The sequence below is a fragment of the Puma concolor genome, chromosome A1 (genome assembly GCF_028749965.1).
Source record: "Puma concolor isolate L17-30 chromosome A1, mPumCon1.1.hap2, whole genome shotgun sequence".
Taxonomy (NCBI): Eukaryota; Metazoa; Chordata; class Mammalia; order Carnivora; family Felidae; genus Puma; species Puma concolor.
The window spans coordinates 174752656-174771886 of record NC_141667.1 but is presented as its reverse complement, the minus strand read 5'-3'; the positions used below and the strand labels follow the sequence as shown (position 1 = coordinate 174771886).

Sequence of the window (19231 nt, the reverse complement as noted above, 5' to 3'; positions counted from 1 at the left end):
TGTGTCGCAACTGTCCGTGCAGGTCCCGGGCATCCACTCCTAATTGCTCTTCTGTTATTGACAGAACGGCCACTCGGAACTCAGGGGGCAACCAGAGGCGGCCGCCCCCTCCAACAGTGGAGGGCATGACAGTCCTGGAAATTTGGCCCATCAGTGAGTCTGCCTTTGACGTTACTGTATCCTTAAAACGTCACAGAATGCTGTATCCTGCCTACGTGAAAAATAATTTGGTTAGCGGGGGGGGGGGGGGGGGGGGGGGCACCTTGACTGCGGGGAAGGTGGGCTTTTGCTTCAAGCTGGATTGGATCCCCGCAGCTTGGACGGAGCTGTGCCAACCATGCTCACAAAACTTAAATTATCTGGTGATTTTTATGGACCGCTTAGAGCCAACTCTTGCTTATCCGAATGTGGAGATTTCACTTTGTGGTTGAGCTGGGGGAAGGTTTTTTGTTTTTGTTTTGTTTTGTTGTTGTTGTTTTTATAACTTTTTATTTTGAAAAAAAAATTATATCTACATAAAAGTTGCAGTAATAGTACAATGAATCCTGTGGAATTTCCAACTAGGTTAACTCACTTCACATTTTTAACTAATTTGCTTTCTCCCTTTCGAGAAACATAGATACATAGACATATCATTTTGATCCAGGATGATATAACATAAATATATAATACAGTATAACATATATATAATCCTTTTTACTAAACCGTTTGAAAGTAAGTTACAGACCCCATAACCCTTTACTGCTAAATACATCAGTGTGTATTTCTTGAGAATAAGGACATTCTCTTAAGTAACCATGGTATGAATCAATTCAGGATATTTAATATTGATACGCTATTATCTACTATGCAGTTCTCATTCCAGTTTTACCAATTATTGCAGTACTGTCCTTATTGAAACTTTTTTAAATCCAGGATCACACAATGCATTCAATTGTCATATCTTTGCAGTTTCCGCTTAATATGAAATACTTCCTCAACCTTTAATTGTCCTGGACATTTTTAGCATACAGGCCAGGGGCACCTGGCTGGCTCCGTCAGTGGAGCATGCAACTCTCGATCTCAGGGTTGTGAGTTCAAGCCCCACGTTGGGTGTACAGATCACTTCAAAAAAATTAAAAAAAATAAAGAGCACAGGCCAGTTGTTTTGTCGAACGTCCTCAATTTGGGTTTGTCTGTCTGTTGACTTGATTTAGGTTATACTTGTGTTTTCTTTTGTGGAGAGGCAGAAATACCACAGAAATGATGCCTTGTCATCACTGCCTCACCCACCCAGAGACAAGGGTGTCACTTGGTCCATCACTAGTAATGTTAACTCTGATCACTTGGTTAGGGTGGTGCCTGTCAGATTTTTCCACTTTAAAAAGATACAATTCCTCCCTTGTGAACCAATTCGTCTGGGAAGATTTTTCATTTCATGAAAATGCCCTACCCCTTTCCGCAAAAAAACCCATTCACCCTATATTCACTTATCAGCCAATGTTGGGCTTTGATTTCTGACAGTGATGGCTGCAACATGGCACTTTTTCTGTCCATCCTCCTACATCTATTAGTTGGTATTTCATTGCGAAAAAGCTTTCCCGTTTATCTACCTATCACCTATCTTATTAGAATCAGTTTGGACTCATGGACTTTTAAAAAGCCATGGTGTTATAAAACTTAACTTTAAAAATCCTCAATCCTCTGTGGACTGTTCCTTTCTTATAGCACTCTTAACATGATATAAACTCTGTCTCACAGAGACTCATTTTAATTTTTGTCTAGGTAGCTTGCAAAATTTAATTTAAAAAATGTTTTTCACGTAATGCCCTCCAAAATTAAATACGATTAGCTTTTGGATCAAACACTGTTTTGGAATACCCAAAACTTCCATCTATTGGGATGGATAATTGAGTTGGCGAGTTTTAGGAGTATGCTTGCTGAATGAAAGACTGAACTTAGAACCATCCAACGTAAGCTTTCTGTAAAACATTCGTAGTGTATCTACGTCTTGATCTTGGTGCTTCTTAAAAAAATCTTACAATCCCAATGTTGACCCCCAAGGCAAGTTAGATGGGCCGGGAGTATACATGGAGGTCTTATAGGGCTGGGACATGTTATTCCTTTTATTAATGTTATTTTTAAGTTCTAAAATCAAATAAATCATATGTTTGTAACTGTTTTTCAACACAGACTGCTGTTTTAGTTTTTGGGGGGAAATGAGGTTATTTTCCTTAGCAACATTAGATTTAAAAAGCAAAAGCTCAGTTAATCCATATTCTGTTTTTGAAGAGAAATCAACAGCTTACACATAAAACCTTAAGTTCTTCAAAGGATTTTTCAAGTGGCCTGGTGTGTCCCCGGGTACCTTCTCCAAGACCATGCTGTAGATTCAAGGATATAGTGGGTATAAACACAAGCACAGTATTATTTTTTAAAGTATCTTTTTAGACTAAGGAAAAAACTCTTAGCTTTGAGCAAGAATTTTTTAAAACTTTTTAATGTTATTAAATATTCCAAATGTAGAATAGAACCTTTTGAAAGCCTAGGAGGTCAAATTTTAAACATAAATATCATGGAATAATTTTTGCATGATATGGTAACAATTAATAAAGAGGCCAATATTTATTGAGAGCTAACTACATATTCAGCATTGTTCTAAAGCAATGCTTCTCAGCTGTCTGGGATTAAGAATCAGTTTTACTAAAAAAAAAAAAAAAAAGAAATCAGTTTTACTAATTTAAATTTCCAGTCCATTGCAAACGAATACAAGATTCTACTGCTCACAGCTAGTGTATAGCTCGGGTCACACACTCCTCACCATGGAAGTTCACCAAATTGTTCTCTAGCCTGTTGGACAAGATTCCACAGATCCTGAGTTCGGATGTCATGGCGAAGTCAAATGGCTAAAGTGCTTCTAGTTTTCTTGAAATTCTTGGTTGCGAACAGTTCGTGGACTGGCACTAGTCCACGGACCACACACTGTCACAGTCATAGTTAAGCCTTTGCAAGAGCCCTCTGAGAAATGTACCATCCCCAATTTTACGAAGGAATTGAAGCATAGCATGTTGTTTCCTGACCATAAGATCTCACAACGAGCAGGCAGAACTCCTATCCAAACCCAGACCGCCAACGTGCAGACAAGACAGTATTTGAACCTGGAAGACTGACTCCAGAGCTTGTGCTGGTTTCCTTTCAATTACATGTGAAGTAAGAAGTTCGTTTTAGGCCATCAGATGAGGACCTCCTCAAATATACCTTCTACATACAGTCTACAAACCTACCTTCATCCACACCTACCTTGCTCTCCTCTCTCGAAGAGGGGACCCTCTTCTTATACAAGGTCAATGAGTCCAGCCTGTTTCTTTGGATGCTCTTGGCCCAACAATCACCCCAACCCAAGCAACTATACAAGGGCAGGAAACACATCCACTTTACAGATGAAGCAGCTGAGGTTCAGAGAGGCTGAGAAACCCAAGCATGTTAAGTAAGGCCACCTGGCTACAGGGTGACCATATCCCATCTTTGTCAAGGATGGTGCTAATTTACTGCCCTAGCACCTTCTGTATCGGAGAACCAAAGTGCAACATGTATCAAAAAAGACTCCAGTACTTGATTAGATTTTTGAGATTTATTTATTTAATTTATTTATTTACATAGATTTCACACCTAGTGTGGAGCCCAACTCGGGGCTTGAACTCATGACCCCCAAGATCAAGACCTAAGCTGAGATCAAGAGTCAGACACTTAACTGACTGAGCCACCCAGGCGCCCCATGAGAGTTAATGTTTCTTGTTCAACAAGAAAGGAGTGAAAATTATTGGTTATATATATATACTTTAACATTTATTTCTAAATTCCCAAATACAAAATGTGAAGAAAGACTTTGTGTGTGAATGTGGTTATCCTTTAAAATACTCAATTTGATAAGGATCAAAACGCCCAATAAAACACATATTTTGTGAAAGCGAATCCATGAATTTATTGCAATTTTTGAGAAAACCTATGACTATTTTTCAGCCTGTACTTGTGGAATGATATGGTCTTATAACTTTCTGATGGAGAATATAATTTCCTTTTATGGACAATTTTCAATGAAAGATCTTTTGAGAATTCACTCTGTCACTAAACATGGGTTAACCATTAACATGGCTTTTAGGATTTTTGTTGTGTTAATTTGAACTTTCTTAGTTTTCCTCATTCCAAGTGAAAGATGTCTTTCCTTTTAGTCAACTGTAAGTTAAACCATTCCCTGAACTACATTAGAGGGATTTTACAATTTATTCTTGAGAAGTGGTGTCTTGAATGCCCTAAGTTTTCTAGGGTAAAGATGTATCTCGAAAACCCTCCAAAACAGAATTGTGGAAAGTGACTTTACACATTCAGGTGCTAAATTTCACACACTTCAAGGCATAAGATTCGGAATATGATTAAACTTCAGAATTAGATAGGAAACAAAATACTCAGGTAGTATCTTTAGTCAAACCCTCCGTAAAAACAAAAAACAACAAACAACAGATTTTCATCAGCTCACACAGGGACAGTGTAACCAGCTAAGTTAATCATTACCTAACCAAATTATCACAATTCTTAACAAGTCTAATTCACTGCATTGAATTGATTGAAATAGTTCCTTCATAAGTTCAGGCAGCAACCACTTATGGTGTTAGGAAACTTTTGGAGGCGATGGGTAAGCCATTTATGGCATAGACTGTGGTGATGTCTTTAAGAGTGTAGACTTATCTCCAAAGTCATCAAGTTGTACACATTCAATATGTACAGTTTTTATGTCAATCATACCTCAATAAAGTGGTTTTTAAAAAAGAACCCAGAAAAATCTTACAGTTCCTTTTTTTATTTCCCCTGAAATTGGAGATGAAGTGAGGTTTAGCTTATTAATTAGCCACAGAAAATATAGACCCTGACCTCTCATGTACCAAGAGCTTCAAATGAGGCCATTAGCTATGGGCCACAGGACAAGGTGTCAACAGCCTCTTATCCTAAGCACTCAGCATAAGTAATTTCCCAGATGCAGGTTAGCTACTGGATTTGAATGATATTCTAAAAGAAAAACAAGGCTGAGAATTTTCCTTTTTGAATTGCAAAATGGCACATGCAACAGAAAAGTGCAGAAAATAAATGAAGAACCCAATACTGATCTAACCACCACGTGGCCAAAAAAAAAAAAAAAAAAAAAGAAAAAAGAAAAGAAAGAAAGACACCTTAAATACCCTAGAAGCTACCTTTTTACTTCCCCCAATTACCAACATCTTCTACCTTCCCAAAGCAACTGTTAGGCTTTAAACAGTATAAACTATGTTGGAACTTTGTGTAAATGGAGTTATATTGTTTTGGGGCAGGCTTAAATTTTTGAAGTTCACCTGTGTCACTGATGTAATTTAATTGCTTTAGTTGGTGTGGAGTATTTTATCGCATCAGTTTATTCTCTTTTTGCTGTTGATGGGCATTTGGATTATTTCCACTTTGGGGCTACTAGGAATTATACTTCCAGGAACATCCTTGAACACATCTCTTGGAGCACACCTCTGTGGATCACAGGGTATGCAGCTTGAGTAAATGCCATCAAAGTGTTTTCCCAAGTTTTTTCAACATACACTTTTTTATACACACTTTTATATGAGAGTTCCCATTGCTCCAGTGGCACCCCATCGGTAGTCTTTTAAATTTTAGCCGTGCTCACGGGTGTTTTGTGCTATGTCACTGTGGTTTTAATTTGCATTTCCCTGGTAACCAATAAGAGTAAGCACTTTTCCAATTATTGGTCACTTGGATATTCTCTTTTGCAAAGTGCCTACTTAAGTCTCTTGTCCATTTCTCTAATTGGGCTTTCTGTGTTTTTCTTAATGAGCTTTAGGAGTACTTGATGTTCTTCAGCACTGGTTTCTCAATCAGAATCATCCGTAGGCCTTGTTAAGACACAGATTACTGGTCCACAGCACCACAGTTTCTGATTCAGTAGATGTGGGATGAGACACAAGGATGTGCATTTCTGACAAGTTCCCAGGTGATGCTGATGCTCCTGGTCCAGGGACCACACTTTGAGAACCCGTGTTCTACAGTGTTTTAATGTAGCAGCAATAAATGTTTCCTGTGAGTTCAGTGCAAAGTCACCTTCAAACAACAAAAACCTCAACAATTTAATACTTGTTCCAGCCTAGGGCATAAGCTAATACGGTCTCCCTTCCTGGGTGAGAGTACACCTAGGCTTGCCTCAAGGGCCGCCTGAAACCCACCTGTCTACTTAGAATATGTGCTACGTCCAGTTAGCTGAGAGAACCAGTTGATAATGAAGCTATTTTTTGATCTCTGGAAAACTTGTGGGCTTTCAACAGCAAGAACACGAGTCAGTAATCCCTCCAAGAACAAAACACAGACCTCTGAATGGAGATGAAAACGGTCATTTATTTCAACTGAATTTTGTTTCATTAAAAAAATTCTATGATGACACTGAAATAGAAATAAAATAGAAACATGTTTTTTTTTTAAACTGTCCTTAACCTCTAAAGACCAAATAAGCACATACACATTTGCAGTGTCTCCCACTGTTTCAACAAGCCTCCTAACTATCACTGTTGCCATTTCAGTGTCATGAAATACTATCCATGACTATTAACTTACTGGCTTACTGAACTAAACATTAACCATATTATTTCTAAATACAAAGAGTCAAATAGCTACTGCACTCAAATGTTGTGTAGTTTGCCTTGAGTGCTGTTTAAGGCTTGACGCTACAAACCATTTGTTTCTTTCTTTAAAGAGTCTGAAAATCTACAATATGAGAGCATAAATATGAATGTATGCAACTTGAGGGTGGTTACACCTTATTCTCGAGGTCACGAGAGTCCAACTTAAAACCACAACAGTAAAACCTCTAGCAATCTGAACTCACATACCACAGCCACCGTCAAGAAAAACTAAAGACCCATGGTTCAAATAAAGTGCAGCAGGCCTTAGGAAGTACAGTGGTTTGCTGACTCACTCATCAGAAAGACTTAAACAAAGTGCTATTAGTGGTCAGAGGGAAAAGAACCTGGGCAGGTTCATAAAAGGGAGCCTGCTGGATACAGCCTGAGAATACACTGCACAATTACAGCCACTGTTTGTGATGATTTTCGGTTTTTCTCACCAAGTCAGGAGAGCTCGTACACACAGTGGAGACGGGATTTCAATAAATGCTAAGCCAAAAGGCTTATAGTCAATAGTCCGTCCGTTATTAGTAAACCAGAAATCCAAATGAGACTCCTATGCTGTAGTCCAGAATTACAGCTTGTGGTTTGGTCTTTTTTGAAACTATCTCCATAATGACGGCAGTTACCATGTCAGAGTCCTGCAAATCTAGAAGATGATCAATGATCACACTTGTGTCCTTCATTATCAAATCACCTACATGGCCATGGCTCCAATTCTGAGGAAGCATTATTTTCTCTTCCTTGCCTTTCAGAACATATAATTAAATACTGCCCTGCTGTATTTTAAGCATGTATCTTTTTTAGAGGGGGGAAGATTCTACTATAATGTCACTTAAGATAAAGTTTATTTTTGGTTTTTCCTATTAGATTTAGCTGTACTATTTCAACCAGAGGCCTTTAGGGAGAAGTAATGGATCCTAGTTACATTAAAAAAAAAAAAAAAAAAAAAAAAGTGGCGAGACAAAATGGCAACTTCACACAGTCTTCAAGTGAATAGAATCCCTGATATAACTGGAAAGTTATATAGAATTTGGGCCAGTAAAAAAAAAAGAAAGAAAAAAGTCTGTGACAACTTTGTCTTATGCCTTACAAAATGAGCTCTGGCTCTGAAGTCTCTTAAGGCACCAAACCTGGTAGACAGCTTTTACTGGTGTCCTGCACCTGTGATTTGGATAAGAAAAAAAAAAAAAAATACTATAGCATATAAATAAAAAAATAGTAAATCATCCTGCTAGAGTTTGAAATCGTTGGGTGAAGCTGGAGGGGCACTCCAAATAAACACCTTGCACGTGTAAATATTTTTTGCTAGTGTAAAAAAAGTACAAGAGAACTGACCCAGTACAAAAACTATTAGAAAAATGCCTCTGGAACAGACTTGATGCCGTGGTGCAATCACAGTGCTGTTTCAAAAATCGTAAAGGCTGAGGGCTGTCCGTTGGAAGCGTTCAGAGCCACATGGCCATTGTGAGTAAGATCTGGATAGTTCCTTCTGAAGTACACCTGTAAAAAAAGAAGAACAAAAAAGGTATAAAAACACGTTTAGAGGTTTTCAAGCCCTCCTCCCCAGGTCGATGCATTTCCATGTCTATTTCTTCACGTGAAGTGAATCACATCACGACTGGAGTAAAGTTTAAAAAAATAGGGGACGGGTCGCCTGGGTGACTCAGTCGATTGAGCGTCCTTCTCTTGGTTTCGGCTCGGGTCACGATCTCACGGTTCCTGCGTTTGAGCCCCGTGTCAGGCTCTGTCAGGCTAACAGTATGGAGCCTGCTTGGGATTCTCTCTCTCCTTCTCTCTCTGCCCCTCCCTGCCTGTGTGCATGCTCTCTCTCTCAAAATAAACAGACTTAAAAAAATAATGAAAATAAAAACAATACCATAAAAAAACAAACAAACCCACAACAGTGATATATTCCTTCTGTGAAGAAAGCAGCCCTATTAATGCCCTCAGCAGGGCGGGGGCTTAATGTCAAACAACCTGTAGATCCACTTTGGTTCTGATCGTTCTGATTCGTAGATATGTTTTATCACCACATTAAATTGATAAAGCAAAATCATTTTACTGACTCAAAACCTGGAGATAAATTAAAAACAGGGTGACAAAGGGGCTGGGGAATATAGCGTCTGCACGAGGGTTTCTCATTTTCACACATAAAATGAGCACAATAGATTTGGATGTTAATATCAGGTTGTAATCCCTATATTTTATAAACTCTGATTGACAAGCATTGAAATGCTGGCGTATATGTATGAAATATCCCCGCGTTTAATTTGTGCGGCAGAGCAGTTATAGGGCCTATAGAAATGTGATCTGTGGATAGTGGGCCACAATAATGAAAAGAGAAGCAAAAGCTTTAACAATGACTCAACCAAGCATCTTCTCTAAAATGTAAGATGATACCAAATAATAGGACAGTTCTTTGCCAGGCCTTTGAGTTCTTGAATTCTACCAATTTCTAGCTGAACTAGAAGAGATACAGGTTTTCTGATAAATGTATAATCAGAACATAAAGGGAATGAAATGCTGTCAAGTTTCTCTGTTCCACAATCATCGGTTTTTAGTAGCTGTATCATATCTCGGTTCCTTGACAGATGCGCGTAACAAAATGAAATAATGTCAAGACTTGTGAGCTCTTATCTCAAAATGTGTTTGGGTGAAAAAGGACTTCAAATGTAATTTTTTTTTTTTTCCCAAAGAAGAATGTGAAAAGTTTTGTTTGAGTCTTTAAAACAGAAAATGTACCATCTATCTGAGGCTGACACGTGTCATGAGCTGGGTCTCTTAAGTCACACGATTCCGGATCTATTTTACAACACCTGGCTCCAAATATATGTGTGGATGCTATCAACAAAGTTATCATGGGAGAGAAGGGGCTTCACATACAAAAAGGAAAATTGCTGGGACATCTACCTTCAGATTAAGTGTACTTTCTTTTTCTCTTATTGCTTACAGACTTGCTACTCCAAAACTAACATTACATATGAAATATTGTATATTAAAATGTCACTGAAGGAGTAAAATGAGGCCTTCTCCAAGAACGTTTGGACTTCACTGGGTGAAATCTGAAGTTATTTCCATTATAACACAAGTATTTAAAAAAATACCTTTGGGGGGTGTTAATTAAAAAAAATTTTTTTTAATTTAAAGCTATCCATATTTTGTACAGTTATAGATTTATGCACTCCCAAAAAAGAGGTATCTTGTTGAAACTAAAAACAACCAGAAGAATAAAAGTACCTTTTCATTTTCTACTGCTTGGTAGTCCTCTCCAAAAAAGCCAATTCCTTTCCCTATCACCCTCTGAATGTAATTTTTTATACAGGAAAGTCATTATTGGCAACGCTTCACTGAAATGGTCTTAGCTTCGTGGTTTGAGACACCTGAAACTAAACCCTGAAAGCGAGCTTCCTGTGTATAAAATCCTTGATTTGACCCTTCTTCTCCTCATGTGTTGACACGGCCGGGAATACACTGAAGCTAACAGCACACGCAAGAGAGGAGCCCTCCTCTTCCTGGGTTATGAAGGGTGCGGGTTATGAAGGCAGTTGGGTGACGGGTCCCCGTGCCGTAGGCTCAGCCTAGGATGGGGAGGTCCATCTCCATCCACTCTTCCTGGGACTCACTGTTGACCCTGGAGAAATCACTCAAGCCCTCTCCATACCGGCGGCCTCACCTGTCAGGTGAGACAGTGACTTACCTCATAGGAACTAATTACTGGCTACAAACTGCAGACTGAAGTGAAGTGGTGGGTGTGATTACGAAGCCACTCTGAGAAGTGGCCCCTCGGTCCACAGAAGGTAGCAGCATCACCCGCTTAAATGATGAAAACAAAACAGCTGGGAGGCCCTTTGTGGCTGTTTTGGTTTTATCTTTACAGATCCCCTGAGTTGAAGCCGAGACACCTTTAATTCGGTGAATATGGTCACCGGGGAGGCAGAAAGACAGTTAACAGACTACGAGAGGGGGCACTTGGGTGGCTCAGTCGGTTAAGTGGCTCTTGATTTTGGCTCAGGTGGTGATCTCATGGTCTGTGGGTTCGAGCCCCACGCTGGGCTGACAGTGACACACTGACACACGCTGACAGTGTGGAGCCTGATTGGGATTCTCTCTCTCTCTCTCTCTCTCTCTGCCTCCCTCCTACTCAAAAGAAATAAACTTAAAAAAAAAAAAGCCTATGAAAGTTGATATTCACTAACTGTTGACTTTGAGCAGGCACTTGGGCTCTTGGGTGTCAACTCCTCCATTTGTTAAAAGGGGCAATAATGCCAGCTTAATACAGTTGTGAAGGTTAAAAGGAACAATACCATATAAGTTAAAGATCAGGGCAAGCAGACCGTGTGCCCAGTGAGTTCTGGGCTTCTTGTCCCTCTTCCCCTCTTTCTCTTGGGTCTGGTTCATTACAGTTGCTCTGACGGAGGCTCAAACAAGGTGTAGTAATGGATGCTGGCTTGTCAATAAAGCAACCATCACGGAATTAGATCTTACTAAAAGCAACAGAGCAATAAAAGCTGCCCATGCATGAGTGAAAGCCAGCAAGTGACCTTTCATTTACATTGGTTCAATATGGTGATTTCTGGCTCCAGACTCTTGCCAGTTCACTCTCGCTAAACTGTACGGCCCTAGCTCAATTCCGGTAACTCTCAACCTCATCTTTACGGCAGGCCTAACTCTGGTTAGGTACACGCTGGCTGGTCTGTTGTTGAGGTTAAAGAGTACCAGAGAGTTAGAGAAGACCTCTGCTTTTAAGATAACAGAAATGGATTTTTCCCTCCCCTTAATCGTCTCAGAAATCACCCTAAACAGCAAGGATACCACGAGATAAAAAAGAAGCCCATCTTTAATGAAATCAGGACTCATCTGAAATCCCAAACGGCAAGATATCTGGATGGGCTGCCATATGCAACTGGATCCAGTGGGGCTGTGGTAAGACAGAGAGGAAGTAGCTAGCGGAGATCTCAGCAATCATGGGAGAGCACAGTTGTCCAACTACCTGGCAAATTCCAAGGTGAGTCAATGAGGAATGTACAGAATCCCCATCTTTGCCTGAAGCATATACACTGATGAGGCCCTAGGAGAAGGGAGATACTGACATGCAAGTAACTGCCCATCTCTGCAGGCTAGGGAGGAGGACAGGCTAAATGAACACGCATCTTCAATTTCTCTCTCTTGCTTATACACACACACACACACACACACACTCTCTCTCTCTCTCTCTCTCTCTCTCTCTCTCTCTCTCTCCCCCTCTGTCATAAGGAACTTCTACGTTAAGCAGACAGAATTCCCTTTAGCCTGAAATAATGCCCTAGCCACCATCATCCTATAAAAATATAGTCTAGGAGAAACTCACTTAATTCAAAGATGAGTGGTAGGAATAACAACAACAACAACCAACAACATTATAGTAGTAGTACAAGATCTGTAAAATACACAGTGAGGAAAAGGAACAAGATAAGCACATGTCAAATAAATACTCACTGAACAAATGGAAATTTTGAAAAAAATATAATGTAATACACTCAAAGAAAATACAGAACAATCAACCTGTGGACAACAGAAATTTGAACGTTTGGAAATGTGGCACAGCAACACCAGACGATGAAGCAGGAGCTGACTGGGGCTACGAGTGGAATGGAGGAGAACAGGGAAGCATCACAGAAAGGGCAGCTGTGTGAACACAGCACAAAGTAGTTCAGCAACCACTGGAGAAACAGGATGAGACACAGGGGACAGAATTGAGAAAGCAAGCATAATTAGAAGTTAATAAGGAATTAAAGGGGTGCCTGGGTAGCTCCGTCGGTTAAGCGTCTAGACTTCAGCTCAGATCATGATCTCACAGTTCACGAGTTTGAGCCCCACGTCGGGCTCTGGCAGCTCGGAGCCTGGAGCCTGCTTCGGATTCTGTGTCTCCCTCTCTCTCTGCCCCTCCCCAGCTCGTGTTCTGTCTCTGTCTCTGTCTCTCTCTCTCTCAAAAATAAATAAAATCATTAAAAAAATAAAATAATTAAAAAGGATCAAGGAGAAAATAGCCTTATAACGTAAAGAACAAACAACATATACATGATAGATATGTGTAAAGAGGAGACTCCAATCAAAGAGAGAACTTCAAAGCTATAATTCCAGTAACTTCCAGAAATAAAAGACGTGAAGCTAGGGAACAAAAGGGTACATCATACCCTAGGAAAAACTAACAGTCTTCAAAATTGAGAAAGAGTTTTGGGCTTCAGGAAAGAAGATCAAGTTAAGTCTAACTTGACCGCTCCATATGAATAAAGAATGAGAGAACCCTTAGAGCAAAGTTTATAGCATACTAAGTGAAAGAAAGTGGGACCCAAGAATTTTATAGCCAAAGCATTTAAATTAGAGGCGCAGCAAATTATATATGTATATGTACAAATATATGTGTGTGTGTGTGTATACACACACACACACACATATACATATACATATACACACACACACACACAGTTAAGTCAGGGGGATTCTAACTCCAATGAACCCTCCTTTAAGATGGTACAGAGCACTGTTTTCCAACCTTTTGTTTGGACTATCACCCACAGTAGTAAGTACATTTTTTTTTAACGTTTATTTTGAGAGCGAGCACGTGCACAAGTGAGCACGTGTGTGCACATGAACAGGAGAAGGGCAGAGAGGAGACAGAGAGAATCCCAAGTAGAGCCCAACACAGGGCCTGATCTCACAAACCATGAGATCAGGAGTAAGTACATTTCATATTACATTGAGACTCAGTACAGACCCAAGAAATATTTACTATTACTATGACAGTTACACTGTTCTTTTCTTTCCATTCCATTCTTTTCTCATTTTTTTAGTTTTATTTTTTTATTTTAGAGAGTATGAAAGGGGGAGAGGGGGAGAGGGACAGAGGGAGAAAGAGGGATCTTAAGCAGGCTCCACACTCAGTTCAGCATGGAACCCAATGCTGGCCTTAATCTCACGGCCCTGGGATCATGATATGAGCCAAAATCAAGAGCTGGATGCTCAACCGACTGAGCCACCTAGGTGCCCCTCTACCTCATTTCTTAATACATGCAGGTCATGACTGATGAAACAGATTTCATAACTCCACAACTGGATCACAACCCAAAGTCTGAAAAACAACATACTAGAAGACAGAGTTTAGCCAACTAAGAGAGAAAGTAGCATTTAAAACAAGTAAGCAATGGGGTGCCTGGGTGGCTCAGTCGGTTGAGCGTCTGACTGTGGCTCAGGTCATGATCTCGTGGTCCGTGAGTTCGAGCCCCACATTGGGCTCTGTGCTGACAGCTCAGAGCCTGGAGCCTGTTTCACATTCTATGTCTCCTTCTCTCCCTGACCCTCCCCCATTCATGCTCTGTCTCTGTCTCAAAAATAAATAAATGTTAAAAAAATTTTTTTTAAAAATAAAATAAGTAAGCAAGTAAAATAATAAAGGTTTAAGTATTTTTAAAGATTTGACAGTAAACAGTATAAGGAAAACTAAACAACAAAAATCTGGTGGGAGCACAGGGAGAGAGGGAAGAGATGTTGTCATTGTTCATATGGGGAATCAATAATAATAAGGTGTTCCCAGGAGAAATGAAAGGTACACACATAAAACAATGAGCAAAGAAAAATAAATAGAGGCACCTGGCTGGCTTAGTCAGTAGAGATTGAGACTCTTGATCTTGGGGTTGTGTTCCAGCCTCATGTTGGGTAGAGATCAATTAATTTTTTTTAATCTTAAAAAAAATACATACTAATTAAAAGGTTAAAAAAAAGGAACACTAAAAGCTGAAAACATAATAGAAGTATGGTGATTCTCAATAAAGGTAAATGGACTAAACTCATCTGTTAAAAAAAGGAGGACTAAGATTAAATCTCAGAGCTAACTGAACTATATGCCATTTACAGGGAATATTTCTGTAATCTGATACTAAAAGACTAAGATATACCAGGTGATTGAAAACAAAGGGAAAAGCAGGAGACTCAACTGAAATTTTGAACCAGCTTGCCTGCATTCAGGGCCAGGTGCATTAAATGAAGCCAAGAAAGAAAAGCACTTTAAAATAGAAGAAAATATAATTCACAGTGAAGACCCAAGTCAAGAATATCTGTGGACTAAAAAATGAGAACATAAAAATTAAAAACCAAAATGACAAGCAAAGCAAAAATGACAGGAACTATAAAGTGAAAGGTTGTAATAATATAAGACTAACATAATGTGTCACATCAAATGGACCAAAATAAGGAGAAGATCTAAGTAATTACTAAAGTAAATCTAATTAAAAATCATTAAATGCTATACTGTAAACAAACACTAGTCCATCTTTTTAAACACACAAAAAACATTCACAAAAGTTGACTATGCACTAGAACACAAGAAAAGTATTAACAAATACTGTTTCTGGGTGGAAACAGCATAGACAACTCTATGATCACAAGGCAATGCAAATCAACACTGATGAGTAAACTAGAAAACATAAAAAAAAAACCAAACCCCCACCACCAGGAAGTTTTAAAGGCCCCTTTCTCAATTTTTGAGCCAAAGAGAAAATTGAAAATAAAATTTTAGGGGTGCCTGAGTGGTCAGTCGGTTAAGTGTCCAACTTCGACTCAGGTCATGATCTCACGGTTCATGGGTTCAAGCCCCACATCGGGCTCTGTGCTGACAGCTCAGAGCCTGAAGCCTGCTTTGGATTCTGTGTCTCCCTCTCTCTCTCTCTCTGCTCCTCCCCCACTCATGCTCTGTCTCTCTCTAAAAAATTAAAAAAAAAAAAAAAGAAAACAAAACTTTAGATTTGTATTTGAAAACTTAACTATGACAAAAGCACTGCATACCAGAACCAGTAGCGTATAGCATAGCATATAGCTAGAACAGTCTTCCGAGAAAAGTTGACTGCCTTAAAATATTTATATTAATGAACAAGAACGAATGAAAACAAATGCATTCAAGAAACCACAATAAAATAAACCAAAGACGGTATTAACACATATAAAAGCAGAAAGTGATAAACTGGAACACAGAGTACAAGAATCAGTAAGTAAATCTACCAGCTCATTCTTTGGGAAAAGAAAACTAAACTGTAACAACTTAATTAGAAGGAAAAAATGGGGAGAAGAGAGTGGAGAAAGCATAAATACTATGTAGCCATTAAAAAGAATGACATAACCAGGGGCGCCTGGGTGGCTCAGTCGATTAAGCGTCTGACTCTTGATTTTGGCTCAGGTCATGATCTCACGGTTTGTGAGTTCAAGCCCCACATCGGGGCCTCCGTGGGATTCTCTCTCTCTTTCTCTCTGTTCTTCCCCCACTTGTGCTCTCTCTTTCTCAAAACAAATCAACTTTTAAAAAAAGATAATTATATGCGTTGATATAATATGAGATACATTAACTGAAAGAAGTAAGAAACAGCTGTCACTTGTGCTCACAAAACAGAAAGTATATATGCACAAGTCTGTGTTGACAAATGGGCTGTATCAGCAGAAGGGTCAACACAGGTGTCAGGGCTCTGTCCTGAAGAGTGGGTGGATGACTTACCTTTTATTTACAAGCTAAAACAATCATTTTTATTTGTTTTTATAAATTTTTTTTTCAACGTTTTTTATTTATTTTTGGGACAGAGAGAGACAGAGCATGAACGGGGGAGGGGCAGAGAGAGAGGGAGACACAGAATCGGAAACAGGCTCCAGGCTCCGAGCCATCAGCCCAGAGCCTGACGCGGGGCTCGAACTCACGGACCGCGAGATCGTGACCTGGCTGAAGTCGGACGCTTAACCGACTGCGCCACCCAGGCGCCCCAAAACAATCATTTTTAAAAACTGAAGTTTTTGAGTTTTATAGCATTAGTTTATATCATCTGTTAAAAAAAATTATTACTAAAAACAAATTTAGAGTCTCTAAAGCTTACCTAGAAGAACTTTGGGTACTTCATTTGTTATTTTAGGGAGGTAATGGTTCAATCCACAGCCTTTAAAAAACCAATCCCCTTGCGTTGTTGAGAGGGAAAACTCTTGTATTTGTAAAAGGCTCTGCATTGTTCAAAGCATGTAGTCTCATCTGATCCTTGTAGCCAGGCCTTGCTGTAACCCCAGCACAAGTGAGGACGGGACAGCTCAGAGACCTCAGGAGACATACGGGGCCATGGAGCTGCTAAGCGTTTCTACCAATTCAAACTGGTCCAGGCTCCTAGAACATAGGATTATCAGGATTTCCTAACTTTGGGGTTACAGCTGGTGATTTCACCAATAGATAAAATGGCACCTGTTATATACTGGGAACAAAGGAACTCCAAAAAACCTCAATTAGGTCTGCTTCATCATGTAGGAGAATGAATGACAAGATTCACCTCGGTTATGGGCTGAACTGTGTCCCCTCGAGATTTGTATGTTGAAGTCCTAAGCCTTCAGTGTCTCAGAATGTGATTGTATGTGGAGATAGGGTCAGTTAAGTTAAAATGAGGTCACAGAGGTGGGTCCTAATCTAATCTGACTGGTACCCTTGTATGAGCAGTTTAGCACTCAGGCACACACAGAGGGCAGACCACACTAAGACAAAGAAGATGGTCATCGACAAGCCAAGGAGCGATATTTCAGAGGAAACCAACCCTGTAGATACCTTGATTTCAAAACTCCAGCTTCCAGAACCGTGAGGAACAAATTGCTGTGGTTTTAAGACACCTATTCTGTTTTGATGGGGTAGCCCCTAGAAGACTAACGCACCTCCCCGCTTTATGTACCTAAAAAGTACTTTCTCTACTATTCCACAGATCATCTCTGAGGGTCAACGAGAGTAATTACGCTTGCCTATACCAACATTTGAAGAGAAACAACTATGTGGTCAAGAGAACGTTGACATGGAAGTACCTTTTTCTAGATGTTGCATTTTCTTTTCAAAGAAACGGATTCCAACCTGTCAGGAGCCGAAAGCTTGTTAACTTACACCCATCTTCCTACTGTCATCATTCTCAGTGATGCTTTGATATTTGATGGCTGCACATTTAAAAAGTTGACAATCTGACAGCCTGCTCTAAGATGTCCAAGCATGCGCAGAAGTAATGTCAACTTCTCAACTGGGTTGAGATACTCAACTGGGATACGTATTTCCTTACGTCTTTCCAGAGAGGTGACCTGAGCCTCTGAGATCCCAGAGGGATGTGCTGCCATTATGTAAACCTGGCCCCACGTTGGATTCCACATGAGAAAAGGAGCAGGGTTTTGAAATTGGACATGTGGACCACAGCAACTCTCAGCTTCACCCAGCGATTAGCCCTCTGCTCTCCACTGACCAGCTCTGTGACCTTAGGTGAGTCCTCAATCCAGTCTCCTTGTCCATGAAGTGGGATAAGAAAGAACCACCAGGAGGATTAAGTGAACTCACACATGTGAGAACCACGTAAGATAAATGATACAGAGCTATACGAATGTAGCACCGTTAATATTGTTATGTTAGGTGCAAGATTACAGGACCAGGAATCCCAAGGTTTCTAATTGCAACCTCTGAGCATTTCTGTACGTATGTCACACTTGGTTAAAACATTTCTTAAAAGAGCAGATGTCTAATTCTGTGTCTGCTGCAAATGAGAGCTAACGTAAGTTATCTACATATAGGACCACCTTACTTCTAAGGGGCCTTAGCTTCCTATTTGTAAAAAGAGGGTGTTGAACTATACCATCTTCTATTATCTGGACCCATCTGTGATTTATTTGTCATTACTCAACGCCTTGATGATACACAATGATAACAGATTTTTAAAATGGAGGCTTTGACAAGTAGGTGGGGACACATCTGTTTGATGTGAAATGCCTGAGGTCAGAGAACAAAGGGGTTTGTAAGATTCCTGGCTGTTTTATGAGCAGATTATACAGGGGATCCCCAATGACTGACTGCCTGGGTCTTCCGAGGGAAGAAGCACCGACTGGGAGACATCCAGTTGGTGAAAGTCTCTGCATTTCAGCCCTGAAAGTAGTACACTGGCTTCTCTACATTCATGTACGATGGAAGTACTTACAAAAAGTTCAGAATTCAGATTTCCTCATCCCTGACCCTGGGTGTAAACTCTGATTCTGCCAATTATCCAGCCAGCTGTGTGACTCTGAGCAATTTCCTTCCCCTCTCAAAGTCTCAGCCTTTTTTTTTTTTTTTAATGTTTATTTTTGAGAGACAGACAGTGCAAGTGGGGAGGGGCAGAGAGACAAGGAGACACAGAATCCAAAGCAGACTCCAGGCTGTCAGCACAGAGCCCAATGTGAGGCTCGAACCCACGAACTGTGGGATCATGACCTGAGCTGAAGTCGGATGCTTAACCGACTGAGCCACGCAGGCACCCTTCAGATTCCCAGCCTCTTACACCGGCACCAAGACAAGAGAACCTACATCACACACGGTGCACGATGAGTGTCAGAGCCTCATCCCGCACCTCCAAATTGCTCAGCACATAAACGGAGCATCTCTGCTCTTCTCAGCTCTTGGGTTTATTATACTGGGGATATCTAAGAAATACATCTGACATGTTTGTTAGTCCCCAGCACGATACTGCGGGCACACATACACATTTACTGAATGG

At 40.1% G+C, this 19231-nt stretch overlaps 1 protein-coding gene across 2 annotated transcripts in view; it reads right to left on the bottom strand.

Moving 5' to 3' along the window:
- Window positions 1–6382: 6382 nt before the first annotated feature.
- The window catches only part of ABCC4 (ATP binding cassette subfamily C member 4 (PEL blood group)), a 267510-nt gene continuing 254661 nt past the window's right edge, over window positions 6383–19231 (bottom strand). For both annotated transcript variants that reach the window (XM_086709433.1, XM_086709438.1), the window contains one exon: window positions 6383–8189. In XM_086709433.1, coding sequence (XP_086565559.1) covers window positions 8082–8189 — 108 coding nt within the window. In that variant the 3' untranslated portion in view covers window positions 6383–8081. The remainder of the gene's footprint in view (window positions 8190–19231) is intronic.